Source organism: Macrobrachium rosenbergii, chromosome 59 (assembly GCF_040412425.1).
Source record: "Macrobrachium rosenbergii isolate ZJJX-2024 chromosome 59, ASM4041242v1, whole genome shotgun sequence".
NCBI lineage: Eukaryota > Metazoa > Arthropoda > Malacostraca > Decapoda > Palaemonidae > Macrobrachium > Macrobrachium rosenbergii.
The window spans coordinates 24743203-24769847 of record NC_089799.1 but is presented as its reverse complement, the minus strand read 5'-3'; the positions used below and the strand labels follow the sequence as shown (position 1 = coordinate 24769847).

At 34.9% G+C, this 26645-nt stretch overlaps 1 protein-coding gene across 3 annotated transcripts; it reads right to left on the bottom strand.

The window, feature by feature from the left end:
- Positions 1-19: 19 nt before the first annotated feature.
- LOC136837399 (protein Fer3-like) lies at positions 20-26258 on the bottom strand. Of its 3 annotated transcripts, none has more exons than XM_067102170.1 (6): positions 26183-26258; positions 11827-12609; positions 8167-8386; positions 6821-6910; positions 1283-1424; positions 20-671 (listed from the first exon to the last, which is right to left on the bottom strand). In XM_067102170.1, the coding sequence occupies exons 2-6, from the start codon at positions 11915-11917 to the stop codon at positions 390-392; spliced, it is 825 nt and encodes a 274-aa protein (XP_066958271.1). In that variant the 5' UTR covers positions 11918-12609; positions 26183-26258; the 3' UTR covers positions 20-389. The 3 variants fall into 3 exon arrangements, with proteins under 3 accessions (XP_066958271.1, XP_066958273.1, XP_066958274.1); XM_067102172.1 differs by having other exon boundaries at positions 11827-12009; positions 26183-26247; XM_067102173.1 differs by lacking the exon at positions 6821-6910.
- Positions 26259-26645: the final 387 nt, after the last annotated feature.

The following is a 26645-nucleotide window of genomic DNA, read 5'->3' as shown; positions in this document are numbered from 1 at the left end:
ATATATATATATATATATATATATATATATATATGTAAGACCGAGAATAAATAAGAAATTAAATTAGATGGCGAACAATATTCTATTTTTCTCAGAATGATTTGCTCACTGAAGCAATAAAATATAATACACGGAATCCTTCCCTGAAACACAGTAGGACTTTTTTGAAACGGGAGAATACGAAATTGCAAATAGTTCATATTGTCTTTTATAACACTTACGGTGAACAGATTTGATATTAACCCCTACTATGTTGCACGAGGAGAGTAAACCATCAAACGCTGGCGCATTTTGTACATTGCAGATAAAAACATAACGCGCATTCAGAATGTAAACAAAGAGATACAGTCAATCATAGACAAAACCAAACTAGACATCTCCAGCGTCCTTTAAGCGGAAGGTATCTGGGTCGTGTACGGCGGACATCTCTTCCCGATGGAAATATCGGCGTAGTCGTGGTGCGGCGGCCCGCCGCCGGCTCCCGCCGAAGACGGGTTCCTGTGACTCGGACCCCTCGGCGTCTGGGAAGTAGGAGTCACTCCCGCAGCCGCTGCGGAAGCCGCGGCGTCGTGCTCCGACGCCAGGAGCTCCGTCATGAAGGAGATGTAGGTGATGGCCAGGCGGAGAGTCTCGATGCGGGAAAGGCGCTTCTCGTAGGCGAAGGTCGGGACCTGGGAGAGTGAACGTCGGGTTATTGATACCTAATTTTGATTCTACTCTCACATTTATGGGCTTGAAAAATGACCTCATATGTAATAGTTATTCATATGCTATTTTTAGAACATAAGAATTCTTTTGACTTGAGACTGCTGTAATTTCATCGAATTTTAAAAGGAGGATATGTACTTGCGTTCACAGAGCTGGTATCAAAATTAAATTATCATCAACTCATGAAGGAAAAGTATAGGATATATATACTGTATATGGATATATATATATATATATATATATATATATATATATATATATATATATATATATATATATATATATATACATACATACATACATACATACATACATACATAAACATACAAACAAATCTATCTATCTATCTATCTATATATATATATATATATATATATATATATATATATATATATATATATATATATATATATATATTCACAAGTTCACTTACTTGAAATCCAAATATTACACTAAATTATTTCAATGGCAATACGTTATTATCTCTAACTCCGCTCTTGCAGTTACCGCCCCTTAGATCTACTTCTTAGAGCTGTAGCACTGAATTAAAAACGCAACCCAACTGCACCTATACCTTTCTCCTAAGCTTATCAAAGGCTTCGTTCAAGTTGAACATCCTGCGACGTTCCCTAACGTTAGCCGCTCTCCGCTGAGCGATGGTGGGAACGCGTCTCCGAACCTTCTTACCGCTGCTGCTTACCGCCCCTGCTCCGTATCTGCAAAGGCAAGGCGGTGAAGTTATTTTTTTGGATTGCGTCTTTCTTTTGTTAAAGTGTTACTTCACTCCTTTGCACGGAAAACATCAGGCTTATGCACAGGCACACACACATACGTCTATATCAGTGGTTCTTTATGTGGTACGCGGGTCTCCTCAACAAAATTTTAGATTATACATATAAAGTATACGTAAGTATTGATAATATATTCGAACAAATATGGTTACATCCATATATATTTTTAGATATTTTCATATGAAATTCTTTCTAAACTTATTTATTTATTTTTAGTTTTCTATTTAAATTGATTACGGCATTAATAACATGGATGTTGTGACGCCATGTTTAATAGACATAATCAAATCTATCATAAAGTTTTTTTTTAACTTATGATAATAAATTCTGTTTGGATATGACATGGCTACCCAGCCCATCAAAATCTCTGCTCTTAAATTATTTTTACAAATATTTTTAACTCGAAAATATGATAATAACTATCGGTATATCCGATATATTAACTGGGTGCAAGTAGTATAAAGAATAATTCGCACGTTTGAGAGAAGGCTCTGGATATGATCTTGAATAATTTTACATAAACACTTTTAAATATTACTTGAATGAAATTCGGAAAAAGAATAATGCGCACACTTCAGAAAAGACACAAAAATTGACTTCTGGTATTTTTTATATGATACGGAGATATCCTTCAGTTCAAATGCCAAGAGAGAGAGAGAGAGAGAGAGAGAGAGAGAGAGAGAGAGAGAGAGAGAGACTTCAAAGAAGTTAGCAGTAACCATTAATTTCAATTCCTTTGTCATTTTCTTTCCGGGGCCTCAACATTTAAAGCTGTTGACGAAATCACTTGATCAGACTTATTTTATCTCAATTCACTTCAGCTCAAATACCAAGAGAGAGAGAGAGAGAGAGAGAGAGAGAGAGAGAGAGAGAGAGAGAGAGAGAGAGAGAGATTCAAAGAAGTTGGCAGTATGCATGTCTGTCTGCTAAAATCTGTCACTCACGACTCAAAATGTAGAAGCACTTAAAGCTTCCATGGTCACAGTGTTTCTTTTTTTTTTCATGCACATTCGATTGGACAAGTTCTCCGTTTTTTGTAATCATTATTTGGCATTTAAAATCTTGCCGTGCGAAGTGTATGATAAATAAAATAGATTCAAGACTTATTTTCCCAGGCGTATGTTTAATAAGTAGCATAAAAACGTTCCTGTAATTGCAAGGACTATCACTAAGGTACTGATATCAATCGCTAACGAGGGGCGCGTCACAAACCTCGCCTTCTCATTCAAGAAACTGAAGCATTACTGTAATTGGCTGTAATTTTGATAAGTTATTTAAGCTAGATGAAATTGCTGGAAGCTAGCGGAATAACAAATATAAGACAACAGAGCAAATAATCTGATATCATTTGTCTGACAAAAATTGACAATAATAGAGATGGTGATTATTCACAAAACCTTGGCAATCCATTTTTAGATCTCGACCATAGAGGTGAGGAAACATTTTTGATATTGTGAAATATAGTAATAAATCCGCTCAACTATGTTATATGCAAGCACATGTTGTGCGTGTAATTATGCTGTACATTTTATCCCACATTTCAAGGGAAACAAGAAAAAGGAGAATAAAGGCAATGAAACAATTGTCGCAAACTAGGTGCTTGGTAAGCTTTAGATAAACGGAATTTGGGGACAAAATCTTATGCTTATCAAGGAATGGAAGGAAATCATTTTTATACTCCCTCTCTCTTTATTGCATATATATATATATATATATATATATATATATATATATATATATATATATATATATATATATATATATATATATATATATATATATACTTATATAAGTATATATATAATATATATGTGTGTGTGTGTATGTGTGTATTCTGTGTCTGTAGTCTGTATGTGCGTAGGATAAAGGAAGCTGAGAAAAATTCCAATGCTGATCACTGAATAGGATCTCTCTCTCTCTCTCTCTCTCTCTCTCTCTCTCTCTCTCTCTCTCTCTCTCTATATATATATATATATATATATATATATATATATGTATGTATGTATGTATGTGTGTGTGTGTGTGTGTGTATGTAGACAGAAAAGTGTGTGTGTGTGTGTGTGTCTGTGCGTTACGGAAAAATGACAAAAGAATAAATGTGTCACTTTTATTAAAAATGTGCCAGAAACAATCGCAATTTGGGAAATAATAGTTTCAATCGAGTCTAGGACAATTAACCTTCGTCGACAATTACCTCCCTTGGACAATTACCAGCGAGGACAACTATCCCCTAGGACAATTACCCACAGGACAAATAGCCCCGTTATTATTTGTAATTTGCAGAAAAGGCACTAAATCTTGTTTCAGTAACTTTAGCTGCTCTAGAAAATTTGTATAAGTTGTTTGGCTTTTATCAGCTAAAACAGCGAAAGTTAATGGTACTGAACGGTCATTTAGCAGTCCACGAATTGTGTATAATTGTGAAATTATCCAGGGAATCGTCTTGAGTGTCCTATCTAGAGACCAGTGCCGTCCTCTGCATAAATAATCCAGGTTTTCATGCGGTCCAGCAATCAGAATTCTTTTTCCAACAGGTCCAGAGTTCGTACAGCAAAAAATCTTGGCCATCTCGTGTTCTAGCATGCTCGTCCGTTAAAACCAATTCTTTTGTGATTAGAGGGAAAGGCCGCAAGTGCGACGAACATTGTCGTTGACGTCTGATGTCATGGTTTAAGTGGTGAATTGGAGCTAAATTTGCTCCCGTGCCTTCATCAATGAGAGAAAAGGCCTCAGAAATTATTTGCTGCATAGTTTCTTGTGTATTGAAAGCTTGCATTTTTGTCTTGTGGATAGCTTTAGCGACTTTTATTTTGGTTTCATCTGGCGCGTGGGTGTTGTCATGAAGTCTACCAACAATTTCATTTCGTTGGATATGCACTCTTGCTTCAGCTTCGCTGGGGTCTTTGTTTCTGCGTTCTTCACACTCAAATGACACAGCACCATTTGCTAAGTCTTCTTTTTTAACTTGAATATATCCACCATAAACTAGTCTGTCTTTTCCTCTATCACTTTTTACAAATTCCATAACGCTTAAAAAGATTACAGTCTTTTCTCTAATGCTAGAGAATTAACAAATATAAAATACAAATGAATATCAAAAGAGACAAAAAATTAAAATATTTTCAAGAAATGTCTTCAAAAGCAATTACAAGCGTAACTGTTGTTAAGCTGTTAAAGTCGTTAAAATTAAATGTATTCAAAAGCAATTACTAGCGTAACAGTTGTTAAGTTGTTATAGGTAATATGGCAATTAGCGACTTTTTACGAAAAAAAATTATTTTTTGCTTGTTAAATTTAAAAGTTATCCTTCTCTCCAAACAGAACATAATACCGGGCGTACTTGTCCTTGGGGATAATTGTCCTAGGGGCTAGTTGTTTCGGGGGTAATTGTCCACCGGGGGTAATTATCCACGGGGGTAATTATCCTGATACCGTTTCTATCGTCGAAAATTATTTTCGATAGCAAATGCTTCGAGCATATGCTGTACCTTTCGTGGATTTATATCGGAGAGAAAATCTTATAGAATATTATTTGAGTTCTTTTGTGTTATGCTTTATAGGCTACCTCTCTCCAAATAGTACATACTTTACACAAGGAAACTAGTCTCTGTTGTTTTTTTTTTTTTTGTACTGTTATCCATTCCGAGGTGGTTGTTTGAAGTTTGATATATCTTTTGAGGCCGAGGACAAAATTTCTACTAATTTATTGGTTTATTTATAACTTTCACCATTCATTACAATATTTCACTTCCAAGACAACTCATCCAGAGATATAATTTTCAAACCCGGGTTATTTTTGTGTTTGGTTATCCAATTTTGTGATTATTTGCCCTTTATCATTTGTGCTTTGTCGTGGTCAGAACTCTAACTGCCTCATTCGTTTATGCTTCAGTGGAGACTGATATCCTGTCATTCAATACGTTAGAAGTGAATGGAAAGATGATGGATACTTCTCTCTCGGAAATTTCACTGGTACCAGGAAGAAATATGGGAAAGACCGATTTATTAGAGTCAGAACTGAAAGAAAAAGGCTCAGTAGACCTTTTCGGTTTGGGGAAAGACCAAACATAATGTTACAGTACCCAAAGCGGGCCATTAATTAAAAACGTTATGTTGAGTGCATTTTTTATGGTATGGTCATTATGACCCTTGGCTTTTATTCTTACTGATTATTGAAAAAACAGCTTTTAAACATAAAACCAAAAATAAAACAGTAGGGGAACAGCACCGACAGTGCACCTTATGTGGTGCACTGTAGACATTATTAAAGGGTGTTTGCAGCGTCCCTACGACCCCTAACTGCACCCACATTTTAGCCTTTTACTTTACCTCCGTTCCCGCTTCCTGTCTTCAATCTTACTGTCCAACATCTCTAATTGTTATTCGATTGTGCAATTGTGGGGCTTTCTCCTAGAGCCATTTTTAGTTCTGGCATTCATTCCTTTATTTTCTGGATCTGTTTAGCTTAATGTTCAACTACTATGCATTTCCGAGGCCATGAAATAGTGATTTTTGTAAACAACTTTTAAACAGTCTGATGGATTTCCATGACACTAAAGCACTGAGTGTTTCAAATTTCGTCCTAATTTTCGGAAGCACTGTTCATTGCCATATGTGTTTCATTGACTTTTTTACTTAAGGAAATGAGGTTAAAGCTGCGCTTAGCTACCTAACCACCCGCAAAAGTGGTGACGTGTATCAGTGACGTCGGTATAGCGTACGAGGCCTCCACTATACCTTATTAGATGGTTGTTTGACTTATGGTTAAACGTCATTTTACCTCTCCTAGGCCATACGAAATTTTTTTAAAGCAAATTAATATATTGTATTATATATAATTTTTTTTTAATTATTAGGTAAGGCGGATGCCTCTGCGTCACAGATACGTCATAAAGTACCACTTGTTCGAAACGGTCTGAAGAAAGGCAAGAAATTGGTCTTTTTTCTAAGAGTAAACGGCTTAATTAAGCGCATCTGCAACTCAGTGTACTACCCTAAATTAGGCCAATGTTAGAAACACTCAGTGCTTTAGTAGCATGGAGGTCCATACATCAGTTTAAAAGTTGTTTACGAAAAACAGTTTCACGGCCTCGGGAGTACATAGTAGAAGAGCTGCCTCTTTTCACTGTCATAAACTCTGAATGCAGAAAATGCCGCAATGCTTGGCTTGACAGCACAAATTTCACAAACCAGTCAATGAGTTCTCGAGAAATCGAACACCGATTAGTAGCTACTGGAAGAATTTAACAATGAAAACAATGGACAATTGGAATTCATGATGACGAAATTATCAAAAGTTTAATTAAGAACTGAAAACGTACGGTGAGAATGCAGGCCTTGCAAACACCAAGGACGCCTCAGGACCGGGTATTCTCTCATCGATCAATATAAACCGGTCGTGGCATAGAATTCTATAAAGAAATACTTAGTTTTAGATTTCAAAGGTCAAGTCCATGAAAGATGATAGTGGGTAGTTAAGGTTTCTGCTAATTTGTGAAACTAAATTGAATGAGGAAAAATAAAGTTCGGTCTATTTTCAGGAATATTGGTCATGATGTATGGAGTTCAACAGGATGATTGACCTTGATCAGATCAGTCAGATTACACAGGGCCAAATATCTCATAGAATAGCACAGATTAAGCACAAACATAAACAAAGAATCAGTTAAATAAGGATAAAACTACAGAACTAACGATCATATACGTACGTTATCACTTGATTCAATTAAATACGGAAAACTACTGAATCAATCATCATGTAAGTACATTACCACTCGAATCTGTTAAAAAGGAACAAAACTACGGAACTAACGATCAAATAAGTATATTATCACTTGAATCAGTTAAATAAGGAGAAAACTACAGAACTAATGATCTTATAAGTACGTTATACCTGAATCAGTTACAAAAGGAGAAAACTACAGAACTAATGGTTATATAATTATATTATTACTTGAATCAGTTAAATAAGAACAAAACTACGGAACTAACGCCAAAGTAAGTAAGTTTATACCCGAATCAGTTAAATAAGAAGAAAACTACAGAGCTAATGATCACATAAGTAAATTGTTACTTGAATCAGTTAAATAAGGAGAAAACCACAGAATTAACGATAATGTAAGTTCTTACGTTATCACTTGAATCAGTTAAATAAGGAGAAAACCACAGAATTAACGATAATATAAGTAAATTATCACTTGAATCAGTTAAATAAGGAGAAAACTACGGAACTAACGATCATATAAGTACGTTACACCCGAATCAATAAATAAGGAGAAAACTAAGGAACTGACGATCACATAAGTACGTTATCACTTGAATCATTTAAATAAGGAGAAAACTAGGGAATTAACTATCATATAAGTGCGTTGTCGCTTGAATCAGTTAAATAAGGAAAACACTACAGAACTATTGATCGTTTAAATACGTTATCACTTGAATCTATTAAATAAAAAGACAGCTACAGAACTAAAGATCATATAAGTACGTTATCACTCGAATCAGGTAAATAAGGAAAAAATTACAGAATTAAAGGTCATGTAAGTACGTTATCACATTTATCAGTTAAATAAGGAAAAACCACAGAATTAAAGATAAAATATGTACGTTGTCACTCGAATCCATCAAATAAAAAGAGAGCTGCCGAACTAACGACCATCCTCTTTACCTGTGAGACATAACGCACTGACCCCTGAAGGGGTGGTGGGACTGCCACAGGTCATGCAGGGGCAATGCAGCAGCTGCAGCAGCTGCAAAGGCTGCATCGTGAGGTGGATAGTGTGCTAGAGGGGCCCCGGGTCCTCCTGCGTCCCACATCAGCCCGGGGCCCCCTCCCCCTCCTCCGTAGACACCCCCACCTCCCCCGTAGGTCACTTCGTATCCAAACTCTGGAAAAAAATGAATAATGAATTGTAACCGCGATGCTTTCAAACCATTTTTTAAATAAATGTCATTCAGTTTTTATCTAGGGGACGCAGTGGTAGTGCACGATTTCATAGTACAAAATATGGATTGTTAATATAAAAATATGAGGTTTGAATATATAAATATTTTTTCTCACTAGATAATCTTAATTTCTATTCCCTTTTTCATCCTACTTTCTTCCTTTCTTCATTTTTCAGTCATGCCCAATAACTAACAGTCTTGTCAAGTGCCAACTCTTCTACTTATGAAACCGCACTGGTTCTTCTCTAATCACTTAACCTAACTTTACTGTGTTTCATTTCCATTCGCGACTAAGATCTAGTAGATCTGTCTCACCGGCAAAATTTAATGGGAATTCCTTAGTCCATCGCAGATGTTCACTAAAAACAAACGAAGATTCGTAAAATCTTAGAATAATGTTTTGTACAACTTCAAGCAAAAGGTATTCCGAATATATCCTGTAATTTCGCTAGTATTTCTAAAATTTATTGGCGTGCTTTCATACATCCCAAATCCATTTTTATTCTTTTTTGTATTTTCAAAGGAATCCACTTACGTCTTCCATAACCTTTGCTCTTTTACTGAAATGTCTTCTGCTCCTTTGGAGAATTTCCTGAAAACATTTTTATTATATTTTAAATTATTTCCGTTAGAATTGTTATTAACGGTGCTGATATCGTCGCAAGTGATTGTCTGGCTGAAACAGAATCCGCTATAAGGAATAAGTGTAAAACAACAGAACTTTTAGGAAAAGCTTATAATCAGAACTTAATCTGGAACACAGACACAACAAAGAATTGGGAATGAATCCACGAGTAAAGCAAAGATTTACAATTATCAACTATTTAACTTTTAACTAATTATGTATCAGTGTGATAGCCAATGGTTTTTAGATAACCCAGAAGACTCAAACTAAGAGAGTAAGGGATAATTTTTGTGGTGTATATATCGTTTAAAAGATCATAGATTAATATAAACATTAGGAATGAGTGAAACTGTTAGATTGGCTGTTAGTAATAAGCATATACATGGCACGCATTACAGATTAAAGGAGGGTGATATAAACTGTATCTTGTTTTGGTCGGTTCTAGTCTAGGCTACGAAAATATGTTAATTCGTTCTCTAGTTCAGCTGTACAGTTTGTCTTTGGCGCTAATTCTGGTAGAATGGAAACACTATTTTATCCTACTTTGGCGAATGCTGAAATATTCCTAGTGTTTCAGTAGGTCATCCTCTATTAGCTTAACAGAGAAGACACGAACCTACAAAGAAATCGTTTAATATTACAACAGACATCTTAAGGTGGGAAGACTTTAAGTTCTTGTACTACGAAAACAAACAGACCATGTTTATGTTAGATGCGTAAGTTTAACTGAGTGATGAAAGGACTGTTTGGATTATTCTTTAATATTATTACACTAAACTTAATTAAGAATTTCTCGAGAGTAGCATCAGAAATATTACGTACTGAGAACACAGAGCAAAGGAATTCTGTCGAATTTCATAGCATTTTACTGAGGAGAGTGGTGCATTTAGATCTATTCCTTTATCACCTATGAGAAAGTAAAACAAAATTGCTGACGTTTTGATTCGAGCAAAAGGAATTATACAAAAGAGAAATACTGTTTAGCTCTACGCAAACCACAGACTCAGCAACATTAAGATAAGCAAGCTCTTGCGATGTTTAATGACATGCCTCTGAGCCCAGAATATTGTTGTGAAATGCAAGAACGGTGAATTTAGGTATTTTCACAAGTCAGAGAATCATAGGGTCAAGGATGAAGTTCCTATTCTATTGAACAGGAATAATTAGCAAATATAATAGTACAAAGGTAATAATTTTTACCTTCTGAAATATGTCAAAGGTTAAGAGTGATTTCCAGAACACATGAATTTTTTTATATGATGATTTTGGAAATAATAACTATAATGACTAGTTTTTACGGCAATTACCGAAGTACGCCAATCCAAGACTATTTACGCTATTAAATACCACTGCTCCCAAGGACAGCAATCTTAAATTACAGTCATCTGGTGGGGGAGGGGGGCGCTTTATATTATTTACAGATTCTAGGAACCGTTTTAGATCAATCTCTGATATTTTCATCAGATCAGCGGAAAGGCAGACGACGCTAGGTGACGTAAACACGTCACTTCCGGTTTTACCGCGTCTCCGAAAACTTTGGGAACCGGATGATGCCTCAAGGCCTTGAGGTGACATTGATGAGAAACTAATAATTGAATGAAAAAAAGGAAGAATTTTCGTGATTTTTTTATGTGAATTATTTGTTAATTTATGAGATTTATTTTCCATGTTTTTAAATTCATTTATGTATGGATTTTTAGTTTTCTGTAAAAGAAAACTATTGTGCCGGCTTTGTGTGTCCGTCTGCACTTTGTTCTGTCCGCCCTCAGATCTTAAAAATTACTGAAGCTAGAGGGCTGCAAATTGGTATGTTGATCATCCACTCTCCAATCATCAAACACACCAAATTACAGCCCTCTAGCCTCAGTAGTTTTTAGTTTATTTAAGGTTAAATTTAGCCATTATCGTGCTTCTGGCAAAGATATAGTATAGCCACCATCGGGCCGTAGTTAGAGTTTCATGGGCCGCGGCTCATACAGCTTTATACCGAGACCACCGAAAGATAGATCTGTTTTCGGTGGCCTTGATTATACGCTGTAGCGGGTGTACAGAAAACTCGATTGCGCCGAAGAAACTTCGGCACATTTTTACTTGCTTTTTTACGATTTTGAGTCACAATGTCCAAAGTCAAAGAAACATTGTGATCGGATGAACAAAATTTGTTAAAGGGTTACATTAATCTAATTCAATTTATTTGTTAATTTATATGTTAAATACTTTCCATATTTTTTAATTCATTTATGCACTGGTTTTTATATCCTATGTTATTTATTTCTTATTATCCACACTAATATACTTAAAGATGCCCATCTCTGAATTCCATGCACATATTTGTCCATTTTTGTGCCCCCCGGGTCAGAGAAATGTTGTAACCGGATGAACAAGTAAGTTAAAGGATTACATTCATTCAATTTTATTTATTTGTTAATATACGTGATTTTTTTCTGATTCTTTATTCACTTATAGTTTATCTTCTTTTATTCACTTCCAGTTGATCTTATTTTTATTCACTTACAGTTTATCTCATATTTTAAGATGTCCATTTTCGAATTTTCATAGTTTTATTTCTTATTTTTTGCCATTTTTTGTGTCCTAATCACTAAAGTCAAATCAACACGAATGTCGGTTGAACAATTAGCTTAAAGGATGACAATACTGCGGACGAATAAAAATAATAATAACATACCTGAGAATGTGAAGTAAATTATGTTATATGATTAAAATAACACGGAAGAAAACAAAATATTAATTACATACCTGTGGATGTGATATCCCAGAGGTTGGTGGGGGGGTGTTCACCAGATGGGTGGTATGTAGGGAGTGGCCGCCCCAGACACCCCGTAGCCATACCGCCCACCGTCGTTGCGTCGTTCAACAGGGCTGTTCACTTCTGGGACCTGTTCAGATTCTTGTGGTGAACACACCAATTCCTTCAGTGACCTTTTTTCAATGAACAAGAGTAATTTGATGTGTGTTTTTTTTTAATTATTTATAATTTTCGAACTTATTTGTTCACAGGACTAGATTGATTTGAACAAAATAACAGGTTCATGTTCACTGGATATGGGTAATTTTTTATATTTATAATTTTCGGATAGGGTTGTTCACAGGATTAGGTTGTGATTTGAACAAAATAACAAATTCATGTTAAATGTATATGGGTATTTTTTTTCAATGATTTATAATTTTTCGAATAATGTTGTTCCCAGGACTGAATTTTAATTTGAACAAAATAACAATTTCATGTTAAATAAATGTATCTGGGTATTTCTTCGATGATTTATAACTTCTCGAATAATGTTGTTCCCAGGACTAAGTTTTAATTTGAACACAATAACAAATTCATGTTTATTTGATTATGGGTATTTTTTCAATTACATATACTTTTCGAATACGTTTGTTCACAGGATTAGGTTGTGATTTGAACTAAGTAACAAATCGATGTTAATCACAGTGTTTTGCCGGTTACACATTATCTTTCACTGTCACTTCACGAACTCGGCCTGCCAAAGTCAGTATTCACAATAAATGCTTTGTCCTCTGTTTAAAAGGAAAATCAGATTATATGATAATGCATGCAATCTTGATTCCCATCGATATGGTCACAAAATATTTCAAGCAAGTGGCTGTAAACTTGACATAGAATAAGACATGCTGCCTTATGAAAGGTATATATATTTATATCTTTACAATGATAAATATGTGTACCAGTGTTACTGGATTACTGCTAGTGGCACTCTCTCTCTCTCTCTCTCTCTCTCTCTCTCTCTCTCTCTCTCTCTCTCTCTCTCTCTCTCTCTCACTGGTTTTGCATCGGTAGCCTTCGTGTACATATCAAGGCAATTTACTGGAATGTATGAGAAATGAATGGAATGTAAAAATGATTGGGAACTAATGAATAACCTTCCTATCCATAGTGGCAGAAAGAATCTTCATTTTGAGGAGGATTATCTATTTAATTTATATTATAATTTGTTTATTTTAGTTGCATCTCTAATTACGGACTGGTATGTTACTATTGTTAGGAATATTGCTGTGAAAGTTCATTGTTTTTTGGACTGTTCCATAAGAACATGTGTTTATTATGAACAACACTATAGTAATCACAACAAGAGGAACGCCATACGGAAGAAAATAATGCAAAGATGAATATATAGAAATATTCTTTAATGAGCGAATGAAAGTTCTCTATAATGTGAATGCATTTGGTATATCTGATGTCAACGCGATTCTTCAGTTTTGGAAATGAGCTAATATCGCTTTTAATATCCTTTTGAAAAGGATTATTGAATTATATTTTCCCTTTACGAAGGACGAGGAGCTGGCTCGTAGGATTCGGTAGTTATAAAGTCAGGAAAATATTAGACAACATTCGAGACATACAGATAGTACTAAGGTTACTGCCATTTTTTTTTATTTCTTTTTTATTACTTATCTGTTTCTATACCTGCCCATCCATCACCATTCTCCTTTACACCTTCAGCGTTCTCCATCTTCCATTCCATTTTCCCTACCATTTTCTCTCCATTCCGGCAAAAAAAAAAAAAAAAAAAATCCTTATTACCAATGGGTTTCATGATATGAATATCATCCAAGAATTAGGAAAACTTTAGAAGATATAAGTCATGGTTCTGGTAAAATTTGAGAATCTAATTCGAAGTTCTATTCAAAGTGATGTGGATAAATATTTTGATGAATCGCTCGATTGCTCTTTCCTATTGTCTGAGATTTGCCGTAAGGAAATTAAATTCTTGTTTTGCGTCCTGTCATTCCAGGAAGTTACAGAAGATAAAAGAAGCGATTAAAGAACTTTGCAAGTTATTTGCTCGAATTTCAGAACATTCTCTCGTGTAACTTGATAGGCAATTTCAGAGCTGCTCAGTTTTCATTTCGTGAAATATTTCTCTGTATGAAAAAAATACATTTGGTTTCTAATGTCATATAGTTAACTGTGCTGGTTAGTTATACAGTATCTGAGAATACTTTCCGGCGAATTGTTGAAAGATTTATAGTTTTTGATGAATTTATTTTCATGAACGATTACGTTTCCGAATACCGCTACTTTTTATCGGCCCTGCGCTATCGAAAGATCAGAGGAATATATACAGTACTTTAGAAGCTGGCGCTACCCAATCTTAGAAGTTTGATAAAGCGCTTTCGTCTGGGAGTTATAATCGAAGCGTTTCCCATCAAACAGCTTAAATAATTTTCAAATGATTCTCCACTTTCACTGATAATTGGTAAGTTTGAAAGGCTCAACTGATTTGCAGTTTTTAAATAAGAAGACATGGAAAACTCTTTTTAGCAAACAGTTTTTCATTTAATAGAGGATAAGTTGTGTCAGATAATCAGACAGATTATATATATATATATATATATATATATATATATATATATATATATATATATATATATATATATATATATATATATAAAGTAAAAAAAATACATACTACAAGATATAATAACCTAAACACGCAGCAAAATCTTAAAATATAGAGATACAAATAGAAAATGTTTGTTGTAAAAAAGAGTAGAAATTAAAAGCCTAAAAACACAGCAATTCAACAGACCTTTCGTTATTACAAAGAGATGGTTTGTCTCAGGGTATACAGAGACTCAACCACTCTGAGCTCCATTTCGTTGGTCCTGCAAGTAAGGACTGAAAAAGAATCTAAATTTATAGGATGGTCATATTCTTCAGAGTGTTGACGAATGGCGCTAAGTGATGGTTTGCTTAATGGCCTATTCGCCCTAACAGATCTTCCAATATGTTCGAAGATGCGAACGCTGAACTGCTGTTTTGATTTTCCGATGTACACAATGACACTTGGTACTTCTAAACAATGGATGGCTGCAGCCCATTCGGTATCACATCCCTGAACCTGAAAAATTTTTGTTTAAATACCACCACTCGAATGAACATTCGAGTGGTATTTAAGCCAAAATCTACACTGCAAAAATTCTTCAGGTTCAAGGATGTGATACCAACTGAGCAGTCATCTACAGTCATCTACATATATATATAGGCATATATATATATATATATATATATATATATATATATATATATATATATATATATATATATATATATTTATATATATACATATATATATATATATATATATATAGTACATATATATATATATATATATATATATATATATATATATATATATATATATAAACCTGACAAAGCAGAATCATAGGAGCGACAGAAAATATTTGAAACAGTTCCTATTACACGTACAAAAAAGGGACAGAGAGTTAGGAGTTATCCTTTCAAGGCAACTATGACACGTAAACGCTGTTTGGACTGTCTTCTGTTTCTTTATTAATGGCTATTTCACACACACACACACACACACACACACACACACACACACACACACACATATATATATATATATATATATATATATATATATATATATATATATATACATGACGGTCTGTACGGCACATCAATTATTGTTACTGGATTTTATAACATTCAAATATCTCATGCTCAGTTCATTTTTTGCATTTTTCTAATTCATTTACTTTCTATCACTTTTCTGGCATTTACTTTGAAAGATTTCGTTTAGCAGTGATATATCCGCCTGATTATTTGTCATATGTTCCAAACTCAGAGAAAAATTGTTTGGGTTAAACTTTACTTTTCTGGTTTTCTCTTAATTTCAACAGTTGTAATTCAGTTCTAAGATCGAAGTATAATGGTGGAATATTTGAGAATTTTTAAGATGTATTAACGTCTCTCTCTCTCTCTCTCTCTCTCTCTCTCTCTCTCTCTCTCTCTCTCTCTCTCTCTCTCTCTCTCTCTCTCTCTCGGCCATTTTCATACTTCAGACAAGGCTGGAAAAAAAAACAATGTGTATTCATAATGAATGGAGAATTATTGAAGGGAATGTCATGAAAATACCTGATTTGGTGACAAATATTCTCATTTACGGAATATATCGAATTCTAAGTGTGTATGTGTGGGTGCGTGTGTGTGAGTGTGTGTGTAAGACAGAGAGAGAGAGAGAGAGAGAGAGAGAGAGAGAGAGAGAGAGAGAGAGAGAGAGAGAGAGAGAGAGAGAGAACCCTTTTACATGATTTGGCTAAAACATTTAATAATCTAGATACTTCCCACTCTGTATAAACGCGTCTCTTACTACTGTCTTGGTTTACGGTGAGAGATGGTATTTTGCCCTTCCCAATAAACTATGTTCATTTCAGAAATGTCCGTCTGAACATGATAAAGGTTTCTGCCTAGTGCGCACTTCATACTTACCATTACACTGTATACCTGTTTTTGCATGATTTATGGAAATTATTTCTGAACGGAGGCATTTGCCGCTGAATCTCATTTGTGACAGAATAGATGTGATGAGAGATTCATTTCCCAAGTAGAAATGGAGGTGCTGGGTCTAACAGGAAAATGTGTACTCTCTGGGTAAACCCTTTCTTGAATTGTTATGTTGATGTGGGAAAATTATAAAATATTATATATCTATCTATGTATCTATCTATCTATCTATATATATATATATATATATATATATATATATATATATATATATATATATATATATATATATATATATATATATATATATATCCATGTCTGGAGACTTCTACTGTCATATTATATATATATATATATATATATATATATATATATATATATATATATATATATATATATATATATATATATATATATATATACATATATATATATATAATATGACAATAAAAGTCTCCAGGCATCTAATATAAAAACTTACCCGATAAAATGCTCGCTAATGCTATCCTGCAGTTAACACCATTGATATTATTTTTTTTCCCAGTCCACAGACGCAGACACTGCTGAATAAAGTGACTGTCCATTGCAAAGTATAAATGAAGATTTTATCTTGATTTGTATGATTTTAACTGTTAAAGAGGCAGTAGGCTATCAATATTTTATTCCCTGTCTTGTAAGAGGCTCTACAAGAAAACCCATCTTTCTCTAAAAGCACACAGTGATCGCTGACCTCGGGGCAAGTCGCAAAAATCACTCAGAGACAATTCATATTTTTACATAAATGTTTAATGAACATTTTCCAAGCTTTCTGTCACATCTAAGGTCACTGAAGCGAAATGAAGAATGCAATAAAGTGTTAATTTCTGTTACAACGTCTGAACAGAAACATGCAGACAGAAAAAGAAAATTTCAATATATAATAAATAATAGTAATTTGCATTTTTTATAATCATTACTGATTTTTTGTAATAACAGATTTTTTTTTTATTTATCATCAGAATCCTTTCAACTAAAGATCGAAACCTGATTCGCCTATTGTCATATCATTCCCAAGTTACCCCTGTTTGTACTTGTGATGAGTTATTTTATTAGTTTTTGAGTGAATGAATTTTTTAATATGAATGTAACTGAGCACTGTATTTTATCGCATTTTTTAAATTTCATTGTTATGGAAAATATTGAAAATTTAGAATTTGCGATTACTTTACCCTCGTGAGATTAAATTCATATATACTCTACGTGCTTTATATACAGGCTTTTGTGCATGAATCGCAATACTCTAGACCTTACTGTGTGACCCTCCAGAGTTGAATAGCTACAAGATACGTAATTTATTTATAATGTCAACAGAAGCATAGTGAGAGTTCACTGAACGAGCCTGAAGCTCTCTATTAAACTTGGGAATCAAACCTTGGTGGCCTAACTGGTCAAGAAAGCATACACAGCCACACACACACACATATATATATATATATATTTATGTACATGGATATATATTTATGTATATGGATATATGAATGTGTGGGTGTACAAATACAGACATTTACAAATTTCTCCAGAAACAAGTTTTACAAATAATAAAAAGGCATAGCTCAAGTACATGAAAAGGGGGTTTTATATATATATATATATATATATATATATATATATATATATATATATATATATATATATATATATATATATATATATATACATATGTATATATATATATATATATATATATATATATATATATATATATATATATATATATATGTATATATATATATATATATATATATATATATATATATATATATATATATATATATATATATATATGTATATATATACATATATATACATATTTGTTAGCTACACACATATCAGAAGAAATTGAAGATTTGGTATTCAGTAAACTTATTCAGTAAAATTCTATGTATATATAGATGAACAGAATTCTTCGAAAGAGTGTTCATTCCGTCTTTTTCTTAATACTCAAAAAGTATTAGAGAAAAGGACAAAATTATATTTAGCTTAACTCTTTAAATGTAGTCAAGTAGTCAACCTTGTCAGCATCGTACGAAGACACTTTATAACTGATCAAAGTTTGCTGAATTGCTCTAATGCTGAAATTATTACCATGGAACCCCTTTATCCCATATTAAGTCTTAGGAAAGATCATCATTTACAGTTATGCAGATATTTTTCATTTCTTATTCCCTTCCGTAGTTTTATGTCTACCGCATAAAGTAGTTTTACGTCGTAATTCATGTTGTGTAGTAAGCATTACTAAGATTATCTCTAAGAATTTCATGTTCGCCCGAAGCAGCCTAGTCCTTTTTAAAGTTTTCATATGCAAAAGTATTACTTCGTATTAATCTCTTACGAATTTCATGTCTGAGTAAAAGATTCTACGCAAAAAATTATTGCCTCTGCAGTAAATGCGGACTGGTTATATATCCCCTTCCCCTTTCCTCCCCCACCATCATAGTTTCACACACACACATCGGAATGATATGGCGAATATATATTAAAAAATAGGAACAAAATTTTGATTTGTGTTCCTCGGCAAAGAAATATTCAGCGGAGTCCTGCCGACATTGAATAATGAAAATATACATTCCTTTATGTTAAAGATAAAGTTATCGTCAGTCAGGCAATATATCTGATGGTACTAAATGTCTTTGGCGAATTTATTTCGTCCTTGTTTTCTCTGAGTAAATCGAGGAATTAAATTATTAATGCACTATTAATGCTTTAAATCCGAATTTAGGTATGCAGGTCTTAAGCACACGATTACCCTTACTAAAATCACCCATTAATATTGAAGTCAGTATGACAAAGGACGGATGGTGCTGCATAAAATGTTTTCGCCAGTCACGAAAAAATTCGTTGGCGAATCGTAATTTCTTCGTTTTCGTGATGAGACTAAAGAGAAACTTCTTCATTGGTGCTAGTGTTGACTCTTGTTATGTTATTGATCAGACCAAAAAAGGTAGCATGATTCTCAGATGAGTTTAAAGCCAGTAAGGGTTGCATGATTCTGAGATTGGTGTAAGGTCACTAAAAATGGCACGATTCTGAGGTGGGTTTAAGGTCAATAAAGGTAGTAGGATTCTGAGATGGGTTTAAGGTCACTAAAAATGGCATTATTCTGAAATGGGTTTAGGGTCAATAAAGGTTGCATGATTCTGAGACTGGTTTAAGGTCACTAAAAATGGCATAATTCTGAGATGGGTTTAAGGTCAATAAAGATGGCATGGTATTGACATGGGTTTAAGGTCAATAAAAATGGGATAATTCTGAGATGGGTTTAAGGTTAATAAAGATGGCATGGTTCTGAGATGGTTTAAGGTCACTAAAAATGGCATAATTCTGAGGTGGGTTTAAGGTCAACAAAGGAGGCATGATTCTGAGACTGGTTTAAGGTCACTAAAAATGGCATAATTCTGAGATGGGTTTAAGGTCAATAAAGATGGCATGATTCTGAGATGGGTTTAAGGTCAATAAAGATGGCATGGTTCTGAGATGGGTTTAAGGTCAATAAAAATGGCATAATTCTGAGATGGGTCTAAGGTCAATAAAAGTAGCATGATTCTGAGATGGGTTCAGAGTCAATAAAGGTGGCTTGATTCTGAGATGGATTTATGGTCAATAAAGGTAGCGTGATTCCAAGATGGGTTTAAGGTCAATAATGGTAGCATGGTTCTGAGATGGGTTTAAGATAAAAAAGATGGCATGATTCTGAGATGGGTTCAAGGACAATAAAAATGGCATGATTTTGAGAGGGATTTAAGGTCAATAAAGGTGGCATGATTCTGAAAGGGGTCTAAGGTCAATAAAGGTGGCATGATTCTGAGATGGGTTTAAGGTCAATAAAGGTAGCATGATTCTGAGATGGGTTTAAGGTAGCATGATTCTGAGGTGGGTTTAAGGTTAATAAAGGTAGCATGATTCCAAGATGGATTTAAGGTCAATAAAGGTAGCATGATTCTGAGATGGGTTTAAGGTCAATAAAGATGGCATAATTCTGAGACGGGTCTAAGGTCAATAAAGGTAGCATGATTCTGAGATGGGTTTAAGGTTAATAAAGGTAGCATGATTCTGAGATGGGTTAAAGGTCAATAAAGGTAGCATGATTTTGAGATGGGTTTAAGGTCAATAAAGGTGGCATGATTCTGAGATGGGTTTAAGGTCAATAAAGATGGCATAATTCTGAGATGGGTTTAAGTTCAATAGAGTTGGCATGGTTCTGAGATGTGTCTAAAGTCAATAAAAGTAGCGTGATTCTGAATGGGTTTAAGGTCAATAAAGATAGCATGTTTCTGAGATGGGTTTAAGGTCAATAAAGGTGGCATGATTCTGAGATGGGTTAAAGGCCCATAAAGGTGGCATGATTTTGATATGGATTTAAAATCAATAAAGATGGCATGATTCTGAGACGGTTTTAAGGTTCATAAATAAAGATGGCGTGATTCTCAGATGGGTATAAAGTCAATAAAAGTGGCACGATTCTGAGATGGGTTTAAGGTTAATAAAGGCTGCATGGTTCTGATAGAGCCTCGATGGCTCAGTCGGTTACAGCAGCAATAAGAGGTCTGTGGCATGGGTTCAAACTGAGACTGATCAAGAGGCAGACACTTTGCTATAGACATCCCGGGATTATATATGTAATCAATGGATAGGTTTGCTTATAAAGCAAATGGATGTTTAAAAAACACAAAACAAAGCCACTACAACATAAAAACATAACAAACATCTCACACGTCTCGAACTCTCGCCATACCCTCGCAATAACTTCGCTGCTGGGAAGAAAGGGCGTTGGGTCGGGTATGAAATGAAACATACGCATCGGGGCGTGATGTCAGGCAGGGCAGCCGATCGAGACCACAGGTCTATAAAGTCAAATAAAAAGTCCTTCAAAAGAAGGCATCGATTACAAAAATGGGAATAAAAGCACGTTAAAAGAAGAAGAAGAAGAAGAAGAAAGGCTGCATGGTTCTGACATGGGTTAAAGGTCAATAAAGGTAGCATGATTCTGAGATGCGTTAAGGGTCAATAAAGGTGGCATGATTCTGAGATGGGTTTAAGGTCAATAGAGTTAGCATGATTCTGAGATGGGTTTAAGGTCACTAAAAATGGCATAATTCTGAGATGGGTTTAAGGTCAATGAAGGTAGTATGATTCTGAGATGGGTTCAAATTCAAAAAAGGAGGCATGGTTCTGAGATGGGTTAAAGGTTAATAAACTTGGCATGATTCTGAGATGGGTTTAAAGTCAATAAAGACGGCATGATTCTGAGATGGGTTTAAGGCCAATAAAGGTACCATGATTCTGAGAAGGGTTTAAAGTCAATAAAGGTGGCATGATTCTGATATGGATTTAAGGACAATGAAAATGGCATAATTCTGAGATGGGTTTAAGGTCAATAAAGGTAGTATGATTCTGAGATGGGTTCAAAGTAAAAGAAAAGGAGGCATGATTCTGAGATGTGTTAAAGGTCAATAAAATTGGCATGATTCTGAGATGGGTTTAAAGCCAATAAAGACGGCATGATTCTGAGACGGGAATAAGGCCAATAAAGGTAGCATGATTCTGAGATGGGCTCAAAGTCAATAAAGGTGGCATGATTCTGAGATGGATTTAAGGTCAATAAAGGTAGTATGATTCTGAGATGGGTTTAAGGTCAATAAAGGTAGTATGATTCTGAGATGGGTTTAAAGTAAATAAAGATGGCATGATTCTGAGATGGGTTTAAGGTCAATAAAGATGGCATGATTCTGAGATGGGTTTAAGGTCAATAAAGGTTGCATGATTCTGAGATGGGTTCAAAACCAATAAAGTTGGTATGATTCTGAGATGGGTTTAAGGTCAATAAAGGTAGTATGATTCCAAGATGGGTTCAAAGTCAATAAGTTGGTATGATTCTGAGATGGGTTTAAGGTCAATAACGGTAGCATGATTCTGAGATGGGTTTAAGGTCAATAAAGGTAGCATGATTCTGTGATGGGTTTAAAGCCAATAAAGATGGCACGATTCTGAGATGGGTTTAAGGTCAATAAAGGTGGCATGATTCTTAGATGGTTTCAAAGTCAATAAAGTTGGCATGATTCTGAAATAGATTTAAGGTCAATAATGGTGGTATGATTCTGAGATGGATTCAAAGCCAATAAAGTTGGTATGATTCTGAGATGGGTTTAAGGTCGATGAAGGTGGCAAGATTTTGAGATGGGTTTAAGGTTGCTAACGTGGCATTATTGTGAGATGGGTTAAAGGTCAATAAAGGTAGCATGATTCTGAGATGGGTTAATGGTCAATAAAGGTGGCATGATTCTGAGGTGGGTTTAAGGTCAATAAAGGTGGCATGAATCTGAGATGGGTTAAAGGTCAATAAAGGTAGCATGATTCTCAGATGGGTTTAAGGTCAGCAAAGGTGGCATGATCCTGAGATGGGTTAAAGGTCAATAAAGGTGGCATGATTCTGAGATGGGTTAATGGTCAATAAAGATGGCATAATTCTGAGATGGGTTTAAGTTCAATAGAGAGTTGGCATGGTTCTGAGATGTGTTTAAAGTCAATAAAAGTAGCGTGATTCTGAATGGGTTTAAGGTCAATAAAGGTAGCATGTTTCTGAGATGGGTTTAAGGTCAATAAAGGTGGCATGATTCTGAGATGGGTTAAAGGCCCATAAAGGTGGCATGATTTTGATATGGGTTTAAAATCAATAAAGATGGCATGATTCTGAGACGGTTTTAAGGTTCATAAATAAAGATGGCGCGATTCTCAGATGGGTATAAAGTCAATAAAAGTGGCACGATTCTGAGATGGGTTTAAGGTCAATAGAGGTAGCATGATTCTGAGATGGGTTTAAGGTCACTAAAAATGGCATAATTCTGAGATGGGTTTAAGGTCAATGAAGGTAGCATGATTCTGAGATGGGTTCAAATTCAAAAAAGGAGGCATGGTTCTGAGATGGGTTAAAGGTTAATAAAATTGGCATGATTCTGAGATGGGTTTAAAGTCAATAAAGACGACATGATTCTGAGATGGGTTTAAGGCCAATAAAGGTAGCATGGTTCTGAGAAGGGTTTCAAGTCAATAAAGGTGGCATGATTCTGATATGGATTTAAGGACAATGAAAATGGCATAATTCTGAGATGGGTTTAAGGTCAATAAAGGTAGTATGATTCTGAGATGGGTTCAAAGTAAAAAAAAAAGGAGGCATGATTCTGAGATGGGTTAAAGGTCAATAAAACTGGCATGATTCTGAGATGGGTTTAAAGCCAATAAAGACGGCATGATTCTGAGAAGGGTATAAAACCAATAACGGTAGCATGATTCTGAGATGGGCTCAAAGTCAATAAAGGTGGCGTGATTCTGAGATGGGTTTAAGGTCAATAACGGTAGCATGATTCTGAGATGGGTTTATGGTCAATAAAGGTAGCATAATTCTGTGATGGGTTTAAAGCCAATAGAGATGGCACGATTCTGAGATGGGTTTAAGGTCAAAAAAAGTGGCATGATTCTTAGATGGTTTCAAAGTCAATAAAGTTGGCATGATTCTGAGATGGATTTAAGGTCAATAATGGTGGTATGATTCTGAGATGGGTTCAAAGCCAATAAAGTTGGTATGATTCTGAGATGGGTTTAAGGTCGATGAAGGTGGCAAGATTTTGAGATGGGTTTAAGGTTGCTAACTTGGCATTATTGTGAGATAGGTTAAAGGTCAATAAAGGTAGCATGATTCTGAGATGGTTAATGGTCAATTATGATTCTGAGGTGGGTTTAAGGTCAATAAAGGTGGCATGAATCTGAGATGGGTTAAAGGTCAATAAAGGTAGCATGATTCTCAGATGGGTTTAAGGTCAGTAAAGGTGGCATGATTCTGAGATGGGTTTAAGGTCAATAAAGGTTGCATGATTCTGAGATGGGTTCAAAACCAATAAAGTTGGTATGATTCTGAGATGGGTTTAAGGTCAATAAAGGTGCATGATTCTGTGATGAGTTTAAGGTCAATAAAGGTGGCATGATTATTAGATGGGTTGAAGGTCAATAAAGGTGGCATGATTCTGAAACGGGTTTAAGGTCAATAAAGGTAATATGATTATGAGATGGGTTTAAGGTCAGTAAAGGTAGTATGATTCTGAGATGGGTTTAAGGTCAATAAAGGAGTATGATTCTGAGATGAGTTTAAGGTTAATAAAAGTGGCATGATTCTGAGACGGGTTAAAGGTCAACAAAGTGGCATGATTCTGAGATGTTTCAGCGATCCCCGCGACGTAGCTGGTAGGGCAACAAAATGGCGGACACTCGAGTCGGATAAATAGCGGCGGTACTTCGCTCGTGTATATGGCAACACTTCGTTCTAGTTTCTTTTCGAAATGAACTTGACATCGATTACTTATAATTTCCCATTTTCCATTCAGTGCAAAGTATATAAAATGTACTGCTGCAAAAATTTCGTTACATCGATATAGCTCAGTAATATAATTGTTTAAATTCGTTATCGATTAAAAATGATATGAGCTTTTGTAAATGCTTATTGTTCAGTCAGAGATTATACTAACTGTGGATGAATGATTATTCGATGCAAATAAACACTCCAGACAAATGGAAACCCACATTCGGCCTTTCCGATACGATAACAAAAGTAAAATTTTTATTTTACAAAAATATTAATGTGTTGTGTTTGACTTTAACAACATTCTTTATAAAAGGTAGATAAATTGTATATATGTATTGCTTTTGAAATGTTAGCGGAGCAACTTCTCAACGAAGACCGTTCTGGTCCCGGTTGTACGTAGCGTAATTTGTCATAAGACGAGCAAAACAGCAACGCTCATTTCTTGCTTATTTAATCAGGGATAATGATAATAATGAAATTTTACAATGTTGCTGAATTTCTATGTATATAATAAAAATTAACTGCTTAATTCAAGGACACCTCCACGAATAAGGCAGCATACTGCAAAAGTATAGTTTAGTCTCAGTTTATCGAAAATAGCGATAAAAAACAATAATTGACATAACGTTGAGACCTCAGTTCACAGCTTGGGTATATTATAACTGAGTATATTATTGACTGTAGGCTATCATTTATAATCACAAATTTTGTGTTTTTTTATGATATTGAGATCGGTGGGTCATCTGTAAAATTTTATCCAATATTATAGCGATCGCGGACCAACTGGCGGAATGAAATTAGGATCTGAAGTCAAAGAAAGTTGAGCCTTTTCCAAGAGAATACGTTGATAGTATTCCTCTTGCAATGAATAAACTTTTATATAACCTATAGCATTTACTGGGCTGTTAAATATGCTGATACCGGGATTGAATCTTGATCATAAGAAGAAAAAACGGTATATAGTAATTGTTAAAATTTAGAACTAAACCAGCACAACGTCGGCACAAAAATTCTACTCTCTTATTACGACCGCCATGTTTACAGTTCACAGGTACTTGAGCAATGCGATTATATATAGAATTTTAGCTTTTTCTAGTGGACGGCTAGTGTGTTTTCCGCATATACATATTCATATATATGTGTATTTATAACTGTATGCTATATATATGCAAAGCCATGTATAGGCCTATATGTATGTATATCGACATACAGAAAAATCAGCATCGCTAATTGATCCAGTGCACATAAATGTGTGTAGCGTTTGCAGTACTTGGTCTATTAACACTTGATGACAGACACGCACTACACCAAAGTGCATGCCATTCACGCGTTTACGTTATTTCTGAATCAAATTTATCATTAATATTGTTACAGGTATCCCATCACTATCACTCCTTGCCTTCGAAACACGAGACACTTGTCAAAATTACCGAGAACCGCTCCAAAGCACCCGACAGGAAGTCCCGTCTGGCACTTGTCTTTGCACTGACCAGCGTAGAACAAGACGGGGACAGAAACACTTGTGCCTTTATTAATAACCTTTTCCTTGTCTCTCTTTCCCCTCCTCCCTTTCCATAGGACCCCCATCCAATTCCCCCCGCCCCTCTAAGTCCACCCTGAAAGGGAGCGCCCCCCTGGCTCTTTCCAGAGGCGTTAGCTCCGCCCCAAACAACATTTCCTACAACTTATGTTTCCAGCTGAAATCACAGCTTCCCGGTTCCCCATTGGTCGTCAGTGGGTGACGTCACTGCTCTGATATCGAAATCCTTTTATTTTTGTCTTTCCTTTTTTATGAAGGGGGGGGGAGAAGTTTTCGTTGTGATTTTGATCGTCAATCAAGATTATCCTTGTTGCATTTGGAGAAACTGCGGGTTTTGTTTTGATTTAGCAATA